Source organism: Podarcis muralis, chromosome 1 (assembly GCF_964188315.1).
Source record: "Podarcis muralis chromosome 1, rPodMur119.hap1.1, whole genome shotgun sequence".
NCBI lineage: Eukaryota > Metazoa > Chordata > Lepidosauria > Squamata > Lacertidae > Podarcis > Podarcis muralis.
In genome coordinates this window covers 3498852-3518173 of record NC_135655.1, presented here as the reverse complement: position 1 = coordinate 3518173, position 19322 = coordinate 3498852, and the positions used below count along the sequence as shown (strand labels likewise).

The following is a 19322-nucleotide window of genomic DNA, read 5'->3' as shown; positions in this document are numbered from 1 at the left end:
ACCGCAGCCATCTGGCTGGGCTTCCCCATCCACTCTGGGCGGCTTCCAACAAAATATTAAAATACAGTAATGCATCAAACATTAAAATCGTGCATGCACACGAAAGCCTATACCAGAACAAACTTAGTTGGTCTATAAGGTGCCACAGGACAATTTTTTAATTATTATTTTTATTTTGACTGCATCAGACCAACATGGCTACCTACCTTAATCTAACATCTGGAAGGGCTGCCATCAGCCACAGGTCGCAAGGACCGTGGGGAATTTGGTGCTGCAAGATGTGAGAAAGGTTTCTACGTACTAGGTTAGAAAGCTGTTAGAAAAAAAGAGTTAAGCCAGGCATCCCCAAACTCGGCCCTCCAGATGTTTTGGGACTACAATTCCCATCATCCATGACTACTGGTCCTGTTAGCTAGGGATGATGGGAGTTGCAGTCCCAAAACAGTTGGAGGGCCGAGTTTGAGGATGCCTGGTCTATAAGGTGCTACTGGACAATTATTTTATTTTATTTTTATTTCTTCCAGATGTTGTGGGACTCCACCCCCATCAGCTCACATGGCCAAGGGCAAGCATAGGCAAACTCAGCCCTCCAAATGTTTTGAGACTACAATTCCCATCATCCCTGACCATTGGTCCTGTTAGCTAGGGATGATGGGAGTTGTAGTCCCAAAACATCTGGAGGGCTGAGTTTGCCTATGCCTGCTCCAAAGGAATAGCTACAGTGGTTTTCCTCCAAGGACGCCTTCCGCAGTTCTGGGGTGGATGAAAACGGAATCACTTACAAATCTCCATGTGTTTTCTGGGCAATTAGTCTGAAAACTTCAGGCATGAGAGTGGTGCCCCAGAGCAGAAACATGCAGTCACAGAAAATTAGTTGCGTACTTAATTTAAACCCAGCATGCACATCCAGGTCTTGATTTTAGCCCTTGGCTTCAATAGTTCTTTCCTTGCGTCCCTGATGGTTTTTGCTCTAGACACCCATTTGTGAACCCATGTTTACTATGGGTATATATTCATATGAATCTTGAGAATGTAAAAAGGTAAAGGTAAAGGTACCCCTGCCCGTACGGGCCAGTCTTGACAGACTCTAGGGTTGTGCGCCCATCTCACTCAAGAGGCCGGGGGCCAGCGCTGTCCGGAGACACTTCCGGGTCACGTGGCCAGCGTGACATCACTGCTCTGGCGAGCCAGAGCCGCACACGGAAACGCCGTTTACCTTCCCGCTAGTAAGCGGTCCCTATTTATCTACTTGCACCCGGGGGTGCTTTCGAACTGCTAGGTTGGCAGGCGCTGGGACCAAACAACGGGAGCGCACCCCGCTGCGGGGATTCGAACCGCCGACCTTTTGATCGGCAAGCCCTAGGCGCTGAGGCTTTTACCCACATTTGGTGCTTGTTAGAGGTTAAGCAGGATCTCTACAAGGCAGCACCTTTAAAGTTGATTTTGTGGTGGGAAGCATTAAAAGGGATTCATGACAATCATTCCTTCTGATGACAAGCTAGACTTGTCAGTTGTGAAGGAGCCCCCACCCGCTGCCACCAATCCTGGCATCTTCCTTAGACATAGATGTCACTCTTGCAAAACTGCTCCCTCCCAGAACGCATTGGGTTTGGAGAGGGCTGGCAAAATTGTTTCCCCTGATAACAAGCTAGATATGTCAGTGACAACAGGACACAGTTTGGGGATGCCTGAGCTAGGCAAATTCAGGAAGGAGGAGAGAGGTCCAGCCGATGACTACTTGGGAAAGCAGCTGAATGAAGTCTCTGGAAGAAGTCTCGCTCCAAATCAGGTCATCAGGGCACATGCTCCCACAAAGCCCTTCCTTCGGCACCCACAGGCAGTGCCAGGTTTACGTATAAGCTAAACTAGCTATAGCTATAGCCCCCCCAAAAATTAAAGGAAAAAACCAAACCCGGATGTACATTTCCAAAATATAAGATAAAAAAACAAATAAAACCTACAATTATTATTTCATGTTATAGCAAGTTTCTAGAGACTAGATTATTGCCAAATGCCAAAGTGTTTGCATTATTAAGTTTGTTATGAATAAAAAATCACTTTAACTTGGAGCTTAATAAAAATCTCACTATTAATATACTTAATTGTATTTCACTGTTAATATACTTCTAAATTGTATTTCAGTTCAACAATTCCTTTGATAAAGTACATATTTTGTTATGTGTAAATGGCTTTAGAAACCTTGTTGTTGTTTAGCCGTTTAGTCGTGTCTGACTCTTCGTGACCCCATGGACCAGAGCACGCCAGACACTCCTGTCTTCCACTTTAGATACCTATTAGGTCCATAAATGACCATATAGCATATACTCAACACAAAAAGCAGCGACAATTTGTTGTTGACAGCTGGACATAAAAAGGGCCCCATTACCTTTAGTAGCTTAGGGCCTCATCAAACCTAAATCTGGCCCTGCCTGCAGGTCCCCTCCCGCTGCTGAAATTAGCAATATACAGTCGTACCTTGGTTACTGAACGCCTTGGTACTTGTACATTTTGGTTCCCGAATACTGCAAACCCGGAAGTGAGCTTTCCGGTTTACGAACTTTTTTGGAAGCCCAACGTCCGACGCGACTTCCGCAGCTTCCAGTTGAGTGCAGGAAGCTCCCGCAGCCAATCGGAAGCTGCGCCTTGGTTTTTGAACGTTTTCGGAAGTCAAATGGACTTCCGGAACAGATTACATTCGAGAACCAAGGTATTTTAGTCGAAAAACTAATGATTCAATGGGGGCCATTTTCGTGTTCAGGTTCACGTCTGTATGCCATCGTCATGTGCATTATTACGATCATTTCAATCACATCTTGACTAATTTTGTTCTTTATTCTTTAATCAGAGAAGCTACCAAGTATCTCACAGAAGCTCTTCAGACAGTTAATGAATCGGAGCTTGAAGACATGATAGAAAATATAATTGATGCTGTTGAAAAGCAGCCTTGTAAGTAGAGTTTTGGTCATCTTAAATGCTTTGAAGAGAAAAGAAAGTTGGATTCTTAAGAGTTTTGTGGCGTCCTTATGTGGATGTGATGCTCATGATAATCAAATGTGTTAAAGTTCTATGGATCTAATAATTGGCACAATATATGGCAGGGGCAGAACTTTGGGTCAGAAGGCTGCATGTGCAACCAGCAAATAGAGGATTATGTTCCAGTTAGCATCTCATTGCTAATAAGATTGCAATTCTACTATGATTTCTCTTGAAGCAAAGGTACCGTATTTTTCGCTCTATAGGACGCACCCAACCATAGGACGCACCTTGTTTTAGAGGGGGAGAACAAGAAAAAAAAATTCTCTCTGCTCAGCGCCCCTTCTGTGAAGTGCTCCCTCTGCGCTTCGGAGGCTTCGCGTTGCTATCGCTGAAGCCAAGGAGCCTGCATTCGCTCCATAGGATGCACACACATTTCCCCTTAATTTTTGGAAGGGAAAAAGTGCGTCCTATAGAGCGAAAAATATGGTATTTTAAAATGCTTTGTGAAATACTTCTTTAGCCTGGAGATGCATAGGTTACCATTTTAATCTTTTTTAAAAAAAAAAATTAGGAATTTAAACAAAACATATTATCTTAAAACATATAATCCTTAATCCCCACCATAAAACAACCCCCCCTCCCTGCACCCCCCCTGACTTCCCTCAGTTCCAATCTCTGGTTTCTCTATAAATGCTATTCTCTGCATGTTACAAAATTGTATAAATCCTTAATTTATCTAACTGGTTATTATCAATAAAAAGTTTGTGGGTGTTTATTCAAAGCCTGCCAAGGAGTCCAATTCACTTTGTTGGATCTTTAGATACTTTGTAAAAGGTTCCCATTCATCTTTAAAATCACAGTTATCCTTGTCCCATAGTTTATGTGTCAATTTTGCCAATTCTGCATAGTCCATCAGTTTCCCTTGCCATAATTCTTGAGGGATTTCCTCAGTCTTCCATCCTTGTGCTATTAAGACTCTGGCCGCCATTGTTGCAAACATGAAGATATTTTTCAACTTCTTTGGCAGGTCTTTTCCTACAATCCCTAACAAAAATGCTTCAGATTTTTAAGCAAATGTTAGATGGAACATTTTCTTCAATTCATTGTACAGTGGTACCTCGGATTACGTACGCTTCAGGTTACGTACGCTTCAGGTTACATACGTTTCAGGTTACAGACTCCGCTAACCCAGAAATAGTACCTTGGGTTAAGTACTTTGCTTCAGGATGAGAACAGAAATTGTGCTCCGGTGGCACAGCGGCAGCCGGAGGCCCCATTAGCTAAAGTGGTGCTTGAAGTTAAGAACAGTTTCAGGTTAAGAACGGACCTCCGGAATGAATTAAGTACTTAACCCGAGGTACCACTGTATATCATTTCCCAAATTTTTTAAAATTTCATTACAATCCCACCACATATGGTAAAATGTCCCCTCCTTTTCCTTACACTTCCAACACATATTTGAGCTAGTTTTATACATTTTTCCTAACTGCACTGGTGTCATATACCATCTATACATCATCTTCATATAATTTTCTTTCAACAAAGAACAATCTGTAAACCATTTTAATCTTTTGAATTGTTCTCTTCAGTGACATGTAATATGATTGAAAGAGCCATGGTGGAAGCAGCAGTCCTGGAGTGCAGCCAGTCCCCAGATGAGACCATGTAAGTTGGCATCAATTCACATAGAGGAGTAAACAAACCGCTGGGAACATTTCTGCCATCGAATTCAGTTAATTGCCATTTGTAGCCCTCCCTGCTGATATTTCAGATTTAAAACTCATTAACGCTAGCCCCTTATTTAGACTCTGAGCAATTGTAATCTTGTTCTTACATTAAAATGGCATGTCTAGGGCACTGTGTGGCTTTTACCAGAGATCATTAGCTGATAGCATTGGGAAGAAAATGTTTAAAAGAACGTTTCCTAAAAACCCAGAAGCTTTCCTTCTGGGAATAATAACAACAGAAACCCCACAACATTATGGATGTTTGTGACTACAGCGGCCCGAACTCTGGTAGCACAAACGTGGAGAACAGATGCGGTACCATCACGGGAAGAATGGCACCTTAAAATATTAGATTATTTAGAACTCGCCAGCATGACAAACAGATTAGGAAATAAGGACGATAAGAAACTATAAGAAGATTTGACAATATATTTAGGTTATATGGAAAAATACTATAACAAGAAAATAAGTGCAACAGGCTGTGTAAATACTCAGCAGTAGACGTGACAAAGTGGGATAGTGTATGGCAATGGAAACAATTTAGTAGAGTAAGAAAATGCAGTTTGAAAAGATACCAGATAGAAAACCAGGGAAAGAGTGAAAGGGGAGTTAATGTCAATGTATATAAGAGTGGAGGAATAAGTTATGTTGCGATTATTGCTCATATACATATGGGTTATATTTAAGTTATTTTTCTTCTTATTACCTTGTGCTTGACTGTAACACAGTATGCATTGATGGTATGATTACCAAGCAATTATACAAGCAAATAAGCAAATAACAAAAAGAAGAATATCTTTTTTTAAAAAAATCCATGAACTTGACTGTCAGTTATTTAAATGAGATAGAGGACTCAGCTATACAGCCACAAATAATAAGTTTTAAGTGTGTTTTAAGTGCAATATACAAGGTGACACTAGATCGCGATGATGAGCCTTAAGGAAAATTCAATGTTTTTTAAAAACGCTTTAAAAAAAAGCATTTTCAGGACAGTTTTTATGTGTGTGTAGATTCCACCTCTGACTCAGTTGGATACAGCCCTTTTCCTGTTAGGCTGCTCCGAAGGCTGGCGGCGGGAGGAGGTCTCTCCGCCCCACCGGCAGCCTTCGGAAGGCTGCTCCGAAGGCTGGCGGCGGGAGGAGGTCTCTCCGCCCCACCGGCAGCCTTCGGAAGGCTGCTCCGAAGGCTGGCGGCGGGAGGAGGTCTCTCCGCCCCACCGGCAGCCTTCGGAAGGCTGCTCCGAAGGCTGGCGGCGGGAGGAGGTCTCTCCGCCCCACCGGCAGCCTTCGGAAGGCTGCTCCGAAGGCTGGCGGCGGGAGGAGGTCTCTCCGCCCCACTGGCAGCCTTCGGAAGGCTCCTCCGAAGGCTGGCGGCGGGGCAGAGAGACCTTCTCCCTGCACCAGCCTTCGGATGGCTGTCCTAAATGCTGTTCTGAATGTTGGCGGTGGGGAGGAAAAACCCTCCTCCCACCGCAAGCCCCGGGAACAGAGGAGAAGCGCTGCGCGCCTTCCCCTCTGTTCCTATACCTGTCCTGAAGGCTTGCCGTGGGGAAAAAAGCCCTTCTCCGCACCGCCAGCCTGGCAAGCGGTTTCCCTAGGAACGCATTAATTGATTTTCAATGCATTCCTATGGGAAACCGTGCTTCGCAAGACGAAAAACTCGCAAGAAGAAAAAACTTGCGGAACGAATTAATTTCGTCTTGCGAGGCACCACTGTACAGATCTGTAGGCGCAGACCATCCCCCGACTCAAACTAGTTCGTGAACAAAATCCCCAAACTCGGTTCCATGGGTGACTCTGGGTCATATCTATGCGGTAGCTTATCTTAAAGTTTTAAGTGTTTATATGCTTATCGCATTTATAAATTTTAAATTTATTCTTGTACATTGCTTTAACTTTTTTCTTTCTGGGAATGTACCCCCAAGTGTGTTTTATAAGCTGGTCTCTGACCGTAATAAATTATCTATCTACAGCCCAGTAAGTCTGGAATGCTCTTTGACTTAAAGTCCTATTCAGATGTTCTACTTGCGTGTAAAATCAATACGAGGGCAGGTAGGAGAGCACTAAGCTTGTAATCTGAACCATAAACTATGGCTCATTTAGCTGTGGTTAGCGAAAGCAAGCCATCTTCATAAACCGTGGCTTAGTTTCACTAACCATCAGTAAGATAAATCACAGTTTGTCCAGGAGTGGACAACTAAACATCCCCTCTGTTAGTCATCACACTGCAACCTGGGGGATATCCAAAGAAGATGAATGTTTGGAAATTTAGGAAGGAGAAAAAGAAAGTCCTTCTTCATACAATGCACACTTAAACTATAGAACTTGCTGCCATAGGAGACAGTAATGGTAATCCACCTGAATGGATTTAAAGGAGTCTTAGACAAATTCATGGAGGATACTGCTATCAATGGCGATTAGTCAGGGTGGCTGTACAGTCATACCTCATGTTACGTCTGCTTCATGTTACGTTCTTTCAGGTTACGTCCCACGACGTCCCGGGTGTCCCGGAAAAGGTTACTTCCGGGTTTTGCCGCTCGCGCATGCGCAGACTCGCAAAATGACATGCGCAGAAGCGGTGAATCACAACCCGTGCGCCACTGCGGGTTGCGTTCTTTTCATGTTGTGAGCGGGCCTCCGGAACGGATCCTGTTTGCAACCAGAGGTACCACTATATTGCCTCAGAGGTGGCACGCTCCTGGTCACTTGCTGGGAATCAGAGAGTGCTGTTGTGCTAATAATTCGGTTTGTGTGCTTCGTATATAGGCAAATGGTTTGCTACTGTGAGAAAATAGGCCTTTGCTCTCATCCAACAAGGATTTTTTGATGTTCTTAGGATGCAACAAACTGGTTAATCAAAAGGGAAAGCTTCTGAACTCCTTGAGCTGTGCCAGGGGAGTGTTTGAACCCCGAGGGAAGCCGTTTATTTGTGTCTGCTAGAATAAATTGAAAATCAAAATAACTGTATTCTCACTGTTCAAGCAAATGTAAAGTGATTTTCTTGTAAATGTGAAAATACATGAATAAGATACAGTAGGATAATGAATCAAATTGTTTTTAAAGTGATTCCCCCCCCCTTTAAAATGCATTCATATGTATGTGCCTTACTGTGTATGTCTTTGTTTTAACCCCCAGGGAACATATTTTCAACATTATTGGAGCATTTGATATCCCCAGATACGTTTACAATTCTGAAAGAAAGAAGTTTCTCCCGTAAGTTCTTGCTTTGCAGTTTCGGAAGAGCTGGCATCCCAAAGTTTCCCCATTTCCTCAGACCAGGTTTGACTTATAATATGCAAAGGTTTCCTAGTGCCCTATTTTAGCACGGAGGCGCAGGTCAATTCTATGTCCAGGGCAGCTGTCTACTAGCTCCACCTGGTACACCGGCTGAGACGCTTCCTGTCCACAGACTGTCCTGCCAGAGTGGTGCATCCTGTGGTTGTCTCCCGCTTGGACTACTGCAATGCGCTCTATGTGGGGCTACCTTTGAAGGTGACTCGGAAACCTTAATAGTAGCCCATAGATCAAAACCATTAGGGGAGGGAAACTTAAGGGTCAGACTGAGTCCAAACCAAAGGCCAGGTGGAACAGCTCTGTCTTGCAGGCCCTGCGGAAAGATGTCAAGTCCCGCAGGGCCCTGGTCTCTTGGGACAGAGCGTTCCACCAAGTCGGGGCCAGTACTGAAAAGGCCCTGGCCATAGTTGAGACCAGTGGCGTAGCGTGGGGGGTGCAGGGGGGGCTGGCCGCACCGGGCGCAACATCTGGGGTGGTGGCGCTCGCACTTGCAGTGCTAAAATCCACGGGTTAGGCGGCGCAAATTACTTGCCTTGCCCCGGGTGCTGACAACCCACGCTACGCCACTGGTTGAGACCAACCTAACCACCTTGCGACTTGGGACCTCCAAAATGTTGTCATTTGTGGGCCTGAAGGTCCTCCACGGGGCAGACCAGGAGAGGCAGTCCTGTATTATTATTAGTGCACACTTTTTGTGCTCACTTAAAATCCACCTTTACACAAGTCTCTGTAAAAATTGATTTCAGCCTCTCAATGACCGGCCATTCCGCTCCAAATTTATTTGGCTCTGCCAGGGATAAAGCAGAACTGTTTCGTGAGCGCTACATCATCTTGCAGCAGGTAAGATAAAGTGGGGAAATACTCCATCAGATACATGTTAATGCCATAAGTACACGACAAGAGTGCTGCTGAATCGGACCCAAGGACCCATGTAGCCTAGCATCCTATGCCCACAGGGGCCACTCAGATGCTCCCAATGCCCACAGAAGGACTTGAGGGCAGTAGCCTTTCTGTGCTGTTTGCCCTCCAGCAACTGATATTGCAAAGTATGCTACCCCTGGACAAGGAGGTTCCACTTAGCTGCCATGGCTGACAGCTGCTGATAGTGTCCTCTTCCTTCACGAATTTGGCTTATTCCCATCTTAAAACTACAGTCATACCTCGGGATAAATACGCTTCAGGATAAGTATTTTCGAGTTGCGCTCCGCTGCGACCCGGAAGTAACAGAGCACATTACTTCCGGGTTTCGCCGCTCGCACGTGCGCAGGCGGTAAAAATGACATCATGTGCGGAAGCGGCGAAACGTGACCCGCGCACACGCAGATGCGCAGTCGTGTCTTACGTTCTGTTCAGGATGCGAACGGGGCTCCGGAATGGATCCCGTTCGCATCCCGAGGTACCACTGTATCTGTAATAGTGGCTGCCACCACATGCTGTGGCAGCAAATTCCATGAGTTGATTAACGTATTTTTTGCTCTATAAGACGCATCAGACCACAAGACGCTCCTAGTTTTTGGAGGAGGAAAACAAGAAAAAAAATATTCTGAATCCCAGAAGCCAGAACAGCAAGAGGGATCGCTGCGCAGTGAAAGCAGCGATCCCTCTTGCTGTTCTGGCTTCTGGGATAGCTGTGCAGCCTGCATTCGCTCAATAAGACGCACACACATTTCCCTTTACTTTTTAGGAGGGAAAAAGTGAGTCTTACAGAGCAAAAAATACGGTATATGTTAAGCAAGCAACTGCAGTTTCCTTCCAAATAATTAACTTTGTAGATGTGGAACATCATTTCGTTTTACCACCAAGCTTGTAAAGCACATATCCCAACCATAGTAGGCTAGGACTGTGGTTAATGTGAGATAATAGCTTGAGGGCATCATTGCACGGGGGGACATGTTTTAACCCTAACTGCACGGTGCTTTCCCTTGCTACCTGGCTTGTGTTTCCCACTGTGCAGAGAACGCATAGGCACGAACTGTTCACACCATCTGCTATTGGCGCGCCTGCAGAGGAAAGCAGAAGTAAATTCCAGGTAAAATTTAAAATGTTTTCATTTACTTACTTAAATATTTACAGAATGTATATCCTGCACCTTGCAACACGAAGGCATTTTGGAGACTTTGGGCATGCGTTTCTCAAACAGCAGCTCCCATTTTTCCTGAGAGCAAACTAAAGATAAAGGTAAAGGGACGCCTGACTATTAGGTCCAGTCGTGGCCGACTCTGGGATTGCGGCGCTCATCTCGCTTTATTGGCCAAGGGAGCCGGCGTACAGCTTCCGGGTCATGTGGCCAGCACGACTAAGCCGGTTCTGGCGAACCAGAGCAGCGCACGGAAACGCCATTTACCTTCCCGCTGGAGTGGTACCTATTTATCTACTTGCACTTCATGCTTTCGAACTGCTAGGTGGGCAGGAGCTGGGACCGAGCAACGGGAGCTCACCCTGTCATGGGGATTCGAACCGCTGACCTTATGATCGGCAAGTCCTAGGCTCTGTGGTTTAGACCACAGCGCCACACGCGTCCCACGAGAGCAAACTAAGGAGTCTTTAGAAACCGCTGAAAGCCGTTTGCATTAGGGCACCAGGGACTGACATTGAAAGGGGGTAAAGTAGCTCTAAGGGCCGTGTAGCTAATTTATGAATCTGGGAAACGCAGGCCTTAACTAATTTAATTTATTTATCTCTGGTTGTAGCTCAAAACTATAGAAACTCTCTTGGGGAACTCAGCTAAAGTTAAGGAAGTTATCGTTCTGGGGATGATAACCCAGCTGAAAGAGGTAAGGCGGGCCACAGGAAGGCTCTTAAGATGACTTTGCTGTTCAGTGTTCTGGTGGCGATGCACATGATTTGTGTTAAAATGTGACCAGGGGAATGGTCCAAAATATTCAACTAATATAAGCAGAAGTATAGTTTTTTACAGTTGCATGACCTCAACGGGAGTGTTTTGAAGCTGAATGGCTTGGCCCTAACTTATTTTATCCATATTTTTAAGGGAAAATTTTTCTTGGAAGATCCAACAGGAGTTGTCCAGCTGGACATTAGTAAAGCAATATCCTTTTACATGCATCCTAAGTAAGAAAAGAGACTGAACAGTGAGATAAACTCAGATTTCCCCTTTTGCATTTCTTTGTGGACTTTCTACTTGTTTTCCCCCCCAATTCTTTTTTCCTACCTGTAGTTTAATCATTGTATAGGGTATAATAATAATAATAATAATAATAATAATAATAATAATAATAATAATTTGCTTTCTTTTTTCTCATCCAGCTGCTACAAAGTTTTCCTTTCTCCAACTCCCTTTTCGTTTTTTTCACATGTTGATTTCTAGTTGTTAACCCTGTGGACTGGGGCATTTCATTCCTGTACAGTACCTAGTCCTCACTTGTCTCCTCTGTTTCAAATGGCCAGACACTGAGTGTTGCTGCTTTTGCAGCCAAACAGCTGGAAAGGTTTAATTAAAAACATACTTCTTCCCACCCAACAGTGCTTACACAGCTGCCTTTTTGTCTTTCTAACTATCAACTTGCCATGATCGCACACAGCTGTAGTCATCATAACCGTCTTCCTGGAGATTCACCTAGAAATGGAAGTTTTCTGTTCCTGCACTTAGAATCATAGAATCATAGAGTTGGAAGAGACCACAGGGGCCATCGAGTCCAACCCCCTGCCAAGCAGGAAACACCATCAGAGCACTCCTGACATATGGTTGTCAAGCCTCTGCTTAAAGACCTCCAAAGAAGGAGACTCCACCACACTCCTTGGCAGCAAATTCCACTGTCGAACAGCTCTTACTGTCAGGAAGTTCTTCCTAATGTTTAGGTGGAATCTTCTTTCTTGTAGTTTGGATCCATTGCTCCGTGTCCGCTTCTCTGGAGCAGCAGAAAACAGCCTTTCTCCCTCCTCTATGTGACATCCTTTTATATATTTGTACATGGCTATCATATCACCCCGTAACCTCCTCTTCTCCAGGCTAAACATGCCCAGCTCCCTTAGCCGTTCCTCATAAGGCATCGTTTCCAGGCCTTTGACCATTTTGGTTGCCCTCCTCTGGACACGTTCGAGTTTGTCAGTGTCCTTCTTGAACTGTGGTGCCCAGAACTGGACACAGTACTCCAGGTGAGGTCTGACCAGAGCAGAATACAGTGGCACTATTACTTCCCTTGATCTAGATGCTATACTCCTATTGATGAGGCCCAGAATTGCATTGGCTTTTTTAGCTGCCGCGTCACATTGTTGGCTCATGTCAAGTTTGTGGTCAACCAAGACTCCTAGATCCTTTTCACATGTACTGCTCTCAAGCCAGGTGTCCCCCATCTTGTATTTGTGCCTCTCATTTTTTTTGCCCAAGTGCAATACTTTACATTTCTCCCTGTTAAAATTCATCTTGTTTGTTTTGGCCCAGTTCTCTAATCTGTCAAGGTCGTTTTGAAGTGTGATCCTGTCCTCTGGGGTGTTAGTCACCCCTCCCAGTTTGGTGTCATCTGCAAATTTGATCAGGATGCCCTTGAGTCCATCATCCAAGTCGTTGATAAAGATGTTGAATAAGACCGGCCCAAGACAGAACCCTGTGGCACCCCACTAGTCACTCTTCTCCAGGATGAAGAGGAACCATTGATGAGCACCCTTTGGGTTCGGTCAGTCAGCCAGTTACAAATCCACTGAGTGGTAGCATAGTCAAGACCGCATTTTACCAGCTTCTTTACAAGAATATCATGGGGCACCTTGTCAAATGCCTTGCTGAAATCAAGGTAGACTACATCCACTGTGTTCCCTTCATCTACCAGGCTTGTAATTCTGTCAAAAAACGAGATCAGGTTAGTCTGACATGACTTATTTTTCAGAAATCCATGCTGACTATTGGTGATCACAGCATTCCTTTCTAGGTGCTCACAGACTGTTTGCTTAATGATCTGCTCCAGAATCTTCCCTGGTATTGATGTCAGACTGACTGGGCGGTAATTATTTGGGTCCTCTCTTTTCCCCTTTTTGAAAATAGGGACAACATTTGCCCTCCTCCAGTCTGCGGGGACTTCGCCTGTTCTCCAGGAATTCTCAAAGATGACTGCCAGTGGTTCTGAAATCACATCTGCCAGTTCTTTTAATACTCTTGGATGCAGTTCATCTGGCCCTGGAGACTTGAATACATCTAGACTAGCCAAGTATTCTTGTACTATCTCCTTAGTTATTCTGGGTTGTGTTTCCTCTGCTGAATCATTTGCTCCAAATTCTTCAGGTCGGGCATTGTTTTCTTTATCGGAGAAGACTGAGGCAAAGAAAGCATTGAGGAGTTCAGCCCTTTCTGTGTCCCCTGTTTGCATTTCACCATCTTCTCCTCTGAGTGACCCCACGGTTTCTTTGTTCTTCCTTTTGCTACGAACATACCCATAAAAGCCTTTTTTGTTGCTTTTAACCTCTCTAGCAAGCCTGAGTTCATTTTGTGCTTTAGCTTTTCTGACTTTGTGTCTACACGTGCTGGCTATTTGTTTGAATTCCTCTTTGGTGGTTTCCCCCCTTTTCCATTTTTTGTACACATCCTTTTTTAATCTTAACTCAGTTAAAAGTTCTTTAGATAGCCACCCTGGCTTCTTTAGGCTGACAAAACCCCCCAATATTTTTGTATATGAGCTCTCTGCGGACCCTTCCCAATTTGCATTTTTACAACAGTGAGAAGGCCTAAATGTTATTGTTCTGTTTTAACCAATACAGGGAAAAATTTAGACTGTTGGCTTTCATCTGGAGAAATGCAGGTGCAAAGAATATTCACAGCCTTGCCTAAAGTCTGTGTTTTCAGCCACAGCTGTTCATTTGCTTTGATTAGAACAATTAGAGTCATTTCTATAGTGCTGCCTACATAGCAAGAATATCTTCCTTAACTGTTTTGTACCAGTTCCACAGTGGCTTATACACAGAGTCATGCTTCGTTTTAACAGAAGGTAAGCCAGATCATTTTTCTTCTTCTCAAGCTTCACTCTTTTCAGTAAGGTCAGACTTGTTCAGCTGATGTAACTACTGGCTCTGTTTGCATGATAAATCCAGGGATCTGAACAGATAAGGGTGGGTGGAGAGGAGAGAATTGTACCAGAGGACGCTGCCTAGGTGTTGTTCTAAGGCTTTGAACAGAACCTATTCATGTAGAAGTTGTGTACACAATCCATACACGCCAGCAGAGTACAGATTGCATCAACAACTTATGTGTTGTTATTATTATTAATTATTATATTATTGGGGACGTGGGTGGTGCTGTAGGTTAACCACAGAGTCTAGGACTTGCCGATCAGAAGGTCGGCGGTTCGAATCCCCGCGACGGGGTGAGCTCCCGTTGCTCGGTCCCTGCTCCTGCCAACCTAGCAGTTCAAAAGCACATCAAAGTGCAAGTAGATAAATAGGTACCACTCCAGCGGGAAGGTAAACGGCATTTCCGTGCGCTGCTCTGGTTCGCCAGAAGCAGCTTAGTCATGCTGGCCACATGACCCGGAAGCTGTACGCCGGCTCCCTCGGCCAATAAAGCGAGATGAGCGCCGCAACCCCAGAGTTGGCCACTACTGGACCTAATGGTCAGGGGTCCCTTTACCTTTATTATATTATTATTATTAACCTGCCCTTCATCATGAGATCCCAGGGTGTGGTCTAACAATTTAAAAATGCAATATTAAAACAATTAAAATGGATTATAATTCAGAGATTAGGGTGCGTCCTAAATTATCTTGGGTGCCAAAGGCACCTAGACTGGTGACTGGGAGCTGCCTCCGGGACCATATAACACCAGTCCTAAAAGATCTACAAATTTCCCATTTAAATAGATGGTAAAATCTAAGGGCTCTAAATAAATTAAAAAATACACGAGCTGTTCTTAAACATCCAGGAAAACAGAAATGTTTTTATCTGGCGCTGCAGTGAGCGTAAGCAGACCTCTATGTGGGCCTCCTTGAGTAAGACATTCCTCTAACCAGGTTATTTCTCCATGCTTCCAACTTGCTTCTTCTTGTGTGGGAATTTTCCTCTGTCCCATATGGAAAAAACCAAATTCGCTTGCGAAAAGGTACTTAGGGATCAGCTTCTTTATCGCATTTATGAATCAGTAGGCGATTAGCTTGTGGTTTTTCTGTTCGTGTATCATTTACACATTTGAGAACCTGGGAGAAAAATAATCTAAAATATGTTCAGAGAGCCTGGCGTCTTTGGTGGAGGAAGTAGCATCAATGGGAGTGATAAGTTTAAAGCATACCATGGTTTTTTTGAATTTGGAAAAAAAAACACATGCTAATCTTATTTCCTAGGCTGGTATGAAGATGAAATATTTCACGTCAATGCGTTTGGCTTCCCCCCTACGGAGCCTTCTACAACAACTAGGTAAAAAACTATAAATTTTCATTCTGCTCCACTGTTCTGAAGGAAAATCTTAGGTGTAAGAGTATACAGTTTATTTAATCTCTTGAGGAACTGATGCTGGGATGGATTTTGTAATGTGGATTATTATCAGCAAAAATTTGCATTTCAGAAACTTTATGCAGGTGAGGGGCAGAGCGAGCTGGGTTGGGGAGTCAGTGATCAATGCTGGAAGCTACAGACCCTCAGTTAAAGTCAAACTCTTTGCAACCAACAAGTGACAAACTGAGGACGTGATCTGGGAGAGGAATGAGCTTAACTTCCTTCTGCAGGGCCTGTAAGACAGAGCTATTCCACCTGGCTTTCAATTTGAACTTAGCCTGATCTTTTATTCCCCTTCCTTCCCTCCCCCTCCCCTTTTTATGAAGATTACCCGCTCTGGGATCCCACAGCTAATTCTCCCCTGGTTTCCTCGCTGGCCCAAATAGGACTAATTTAGCCAGCTAGCCCTGGTGATCATCTAATGTTTATTGGATGCATTTCCCCCCTAAATTGATTTTTGAATTCTGAATTTATTGTTATTTACGTTTTATACTGTATTTTATTGCATTAATTAAGTGTTTTAAATTTGTTGTTTGCCGCCCTGTGCCCGGTTTTCTGAACCGGGAAGGGCGGGGTATAAATAAATTATTATTATTATTATTATTATTATTATTATTATTATTATTATTATTATTAAATGGAGCCTTCTGGCATTTGCTGTTCATGCTCTAGGGCGTATTATGGAAACACAAACTTTTTTGGAGGGCCTTCTTCGACCTCTGTGAAATCTTCTGCGAAATTGAAACAGCTAGAAGAAGAAAATGAGGACGCCATGTTTGTGTTCCTTTCGGACGTTTGGCTGGACCAAGCAGAAGTTTTGGAGAAGCTGCGTATTATGTTTTCAGGTAGCTCTGTTGACCCGTATTCGTCAACCGCTTGCTTAAAGGTTTTGGTTGAAATGTGAAGCAATATGTAAAAACAAAAAAGATGCGTGCTACCAAACCAAAAGTCAGTGACGTTCTTTGTTCCTCTAACCAGGTTACTCCTCCATGCCTCCAACCTGCTTCTTCTTCTGTGGGAACTTTTCCTCTGCCCCATACGGAAAAAACCAAATTCAGTCGCTAAAAGGTACTTTGGAGTCAGCTGCTGTATTGCTTGTTGTGAATAGTTTGTGGTTTTTTCTGTTTGTGTGTTATTTAAGCATTTGAGAGACAGTTCTGTAGAGAGATCCATGGTGGGAATTTGTCATGAATGGGAGGGCTAAGGCTAATTTTAATAATAATAATAATAATAATAATAATAATAATAATAATAATAATAATAATTTTATTTATACCCCGCCCTCCCTGGCCAAGACTGGGCTCAGGGTGGCTGACACCAAATACAAAATACAGTAAAAACTTTTTAAAAACAAACAAACAGTTGATTAAAATATAGGTTAAAATGCTGTTTAAAATACAGCTTAAAATGCAGCCTCGTTTTAGTGGTAGCCCATAAATCAAGATCACAAGGGGAGAAAATGTGAAATATTCACCAGGGCCAGCTATCCATGCTGGTCATACATGGGCCAGCAAAAAGAGCCGAGGGAAAATTTATTTACAAAATCCCATATAAGGGGTTCCATCAAAAAATAAAAATAAAACAAACAAACAAACAAACAAACAAACAAATAAGTGACTGGTGCAAACTTGACATGCTTTGAATGAAGCTGGTGGAATGTGGTGGCAACTGAGCTGTTTCCATTATAATATAGTAGTAGTAGTAGTCTTTGTCCATGGAGTTTTCTTGGCAAGGATACTGGAGTGGCTTGCCGGTTCCTTCTCCAGGTGGATCACGTTTGGTCAAAACTCTCCACTATGACCTGTTCATCTTGTGTGCCCTGCTCAGCGTAGTTCATAGCTTCTCTGAGTTCTTCAAGCCTCTTCGCCACGGCAAGGCAGTGATCCATGAAGGGGGGATGTTTTCGAGGTTACCAGCATGAGTTTGACCAAACTGCGGGAGGTAGTGGAGGACAGAGGTGCCTGGCGTGCTCTGGTCCATGGGGTCACAAAGAGTCGGACACGACTAAACGACTAAACAACAACAACAGTAGTAGTAGTAGTAGTAGTAGTAGTAGTAATAATAATAATAATAATAATAATAATTTATTATTTATACCCCACCCATCTGGCTGGGCTTCCCCAGCCGCTCTGGGCGGCTTCCAACAAAATATTAAAATACAGTAATGCATCAAACATTAAAAGCTTCCCTAACCAGGGCTGCCTTCAGATGTCTTCTAAAAGTCTGGTAGTTGTTTTTTCCTTTGACATCTTGTGGGAGGGCGTTCCACAGGGCGGGCGCCACCACCAAGAAGGCCCTCTGTCTGGTTCCCTGTAACCTCACATCTTGCAGGGAGGGAACCGCCAGAAGGCCCTCAGCGCTGGACCTCAGTGTCCGGGCAGAATGATGGGGGTGGAGACTCTCCTTCAGATATACTGAACCGAGGCCATTTAGGGCTTTCAAGGTCAGCACCAACACTTTGAATTGTGCTCGGAAACGTACTGGGAGCCAATGTAGGTCTTTCAAGATCGGTGTTATGTGGTCTTGGCAGCCACTCCCAGTTAGAAGAGTTTACCCATTTCAATAGTGATTGAAGCGGGAGGGCAGCATATGGCAGCAGGCTCATATCCTAGAGAATGCCATGTTTATTAGAATATGCAGAGCCCCACCCCCCTTACTAGGGTTCTCAGTGTGGCTTCTCACCCAGAAGTGGCTGAAATGGAACTACAGTTTTGCCCACCTATAATTGATATCTCAATTTAAACTTGCTTAGGTTCAGTAATAAAAATACTGCCTTAATGATCTTTGCACTGTGAGAAACAGCTTCCACAAAGCCATTTACAATATAACCAACTGGTTTAGTTACTTAAGGTGGGGGGAAATAAGAGGTGTTCTGCGTAACTGCTGTCCAGCTGTCGATGTAAGATGCATATTGGTTACCTGGGGATAAGATGAGAAAATGTAGGAATAACTATGCAGTTTCATAGGAAAGCTTTTATGGTTGTACCTTTAGGTTCACTGAAAGCCCTTGCAAATATCATCTGTGAATACCCCAGTATCCATAAGAGGTATGTGCTCTGTTTTTATTTGCTTGGTGAAAAATCTTACTGAAGAAGATGTTCTTCAGATTTGTCAGTTAGAGAAAACATTCCACCCTGCAGAATTTAGTCCCCCTTAAAGAAAGAAAGAAAAACTGGGTCCATTCACACCAAGTATTGTATTCAGAATTTTGATAACAGCTACTAAAAAGTTCATTCTCCTTTGTTCAGCCACACGTAAATATTTTGTTGTTGTTGGCAACCTGTCTGTCTTGGGAGACAATGGGGACTGTCCTTTGTTAGCTAGAAACTCCTAGGTAAAGTGTAAAGGGGACCCCTGACCATTAGGTCCAGTCGTGGCCGACTCTGGGGTTGCGGCGCTCATCTTGCTTTATTGGCCGAGGGAGCACGCGTACAGCTTCCGGGTCATGTGGCCAGCATGACTAAGCCGCTTCTGGCGAACCAGAGCAGCGCACGGAAATGCAGTTTACCTTCCCGCCGGAGCTCAACCCGTCGCAGGGATTCGAACCGACGACCTTCTGATCGGCAAGTCCAAGGCTCTGGGGTTTAACCCACAGCGCCACCTGCATCCCTAGGTAGCTTCAAAATCCCCAAAAAGCCTTTCATTCACCTGTCATAACTGGAGGTTTATGTGGCCTGCCATCCACTTCTAAAACTCTGGTTGTATTTGAGTAATGTTGCCATTTACTTTACTGATGCTTTGATTTTTACCTATCAGTTATGTTAAATGTAGTATATGTATTCAACTATTTATAGCAGTCGATTTGTGTTTGTTCCTGGCTCTGAAGACCCTGGCCCAGGCTCAATTTTGCCAAGGTATGCTTGTGACTTGACAATTAAGGTGATTCATTCAAACATCCAAC

At 44.0% G+C, this 19322-nt stretch overlaps 1 protein-coding gene across 3 annotated transcripts in view; it reads left to right on the top strand.

Moving 5' to 3' along the window:
• The window catches only part of POLE2 (DNA polymerase epsilon 2, accessory subunit), a 32212-nt gene that overhangs the window by 767 nt on the left and 12123 nt on the right, over positions 1-19322 (top strand). For 2 of the 3 annotated variants that reach the window (XM_028718890.2, XM_028719068.2), the window contains exons 2-14: positions 2846-2946; positions 4566-4641; positions 7838-7915; positions 8743-8836; positions 9951-10025; positions 10687-10770; positions 10986-11042; positions 13878-13926; positions 15271-15343; positions 16094-16266; positions 16400-16489; positions 18414-18468; positions 19216-19275. In XM_028718890.2, coding sequence (XP_028574723.2) covers positions 2846-2946; positions 4566-4641; positions 7838-7915; positions 8743-8836; positions 9951-10025; positions 10687-10770; positions 10986-11042; positions 13878-13926; positions 15271-15343; positions 16094-16266; positions 16400-16489; positions 18414-18468; positions 19216-19275 — 1065 coding nt within the window. Of the gene's footprint in view, positions 1-2845; positions 2947-4565; positions 4642-7837; positions 7916-8742; positions 8837-9950; positions 10026-10686; positions 10771-10985; positions 11043-13877; positions 13927-15270; positions 15344-16093; positions 16267-16399; positions 16490-18413; positions 18469-19215; positions 19276-19322 lie in introns of those variants that run through there. The other variant, XM_028718978.2, reaches the window with a different exon arrangement.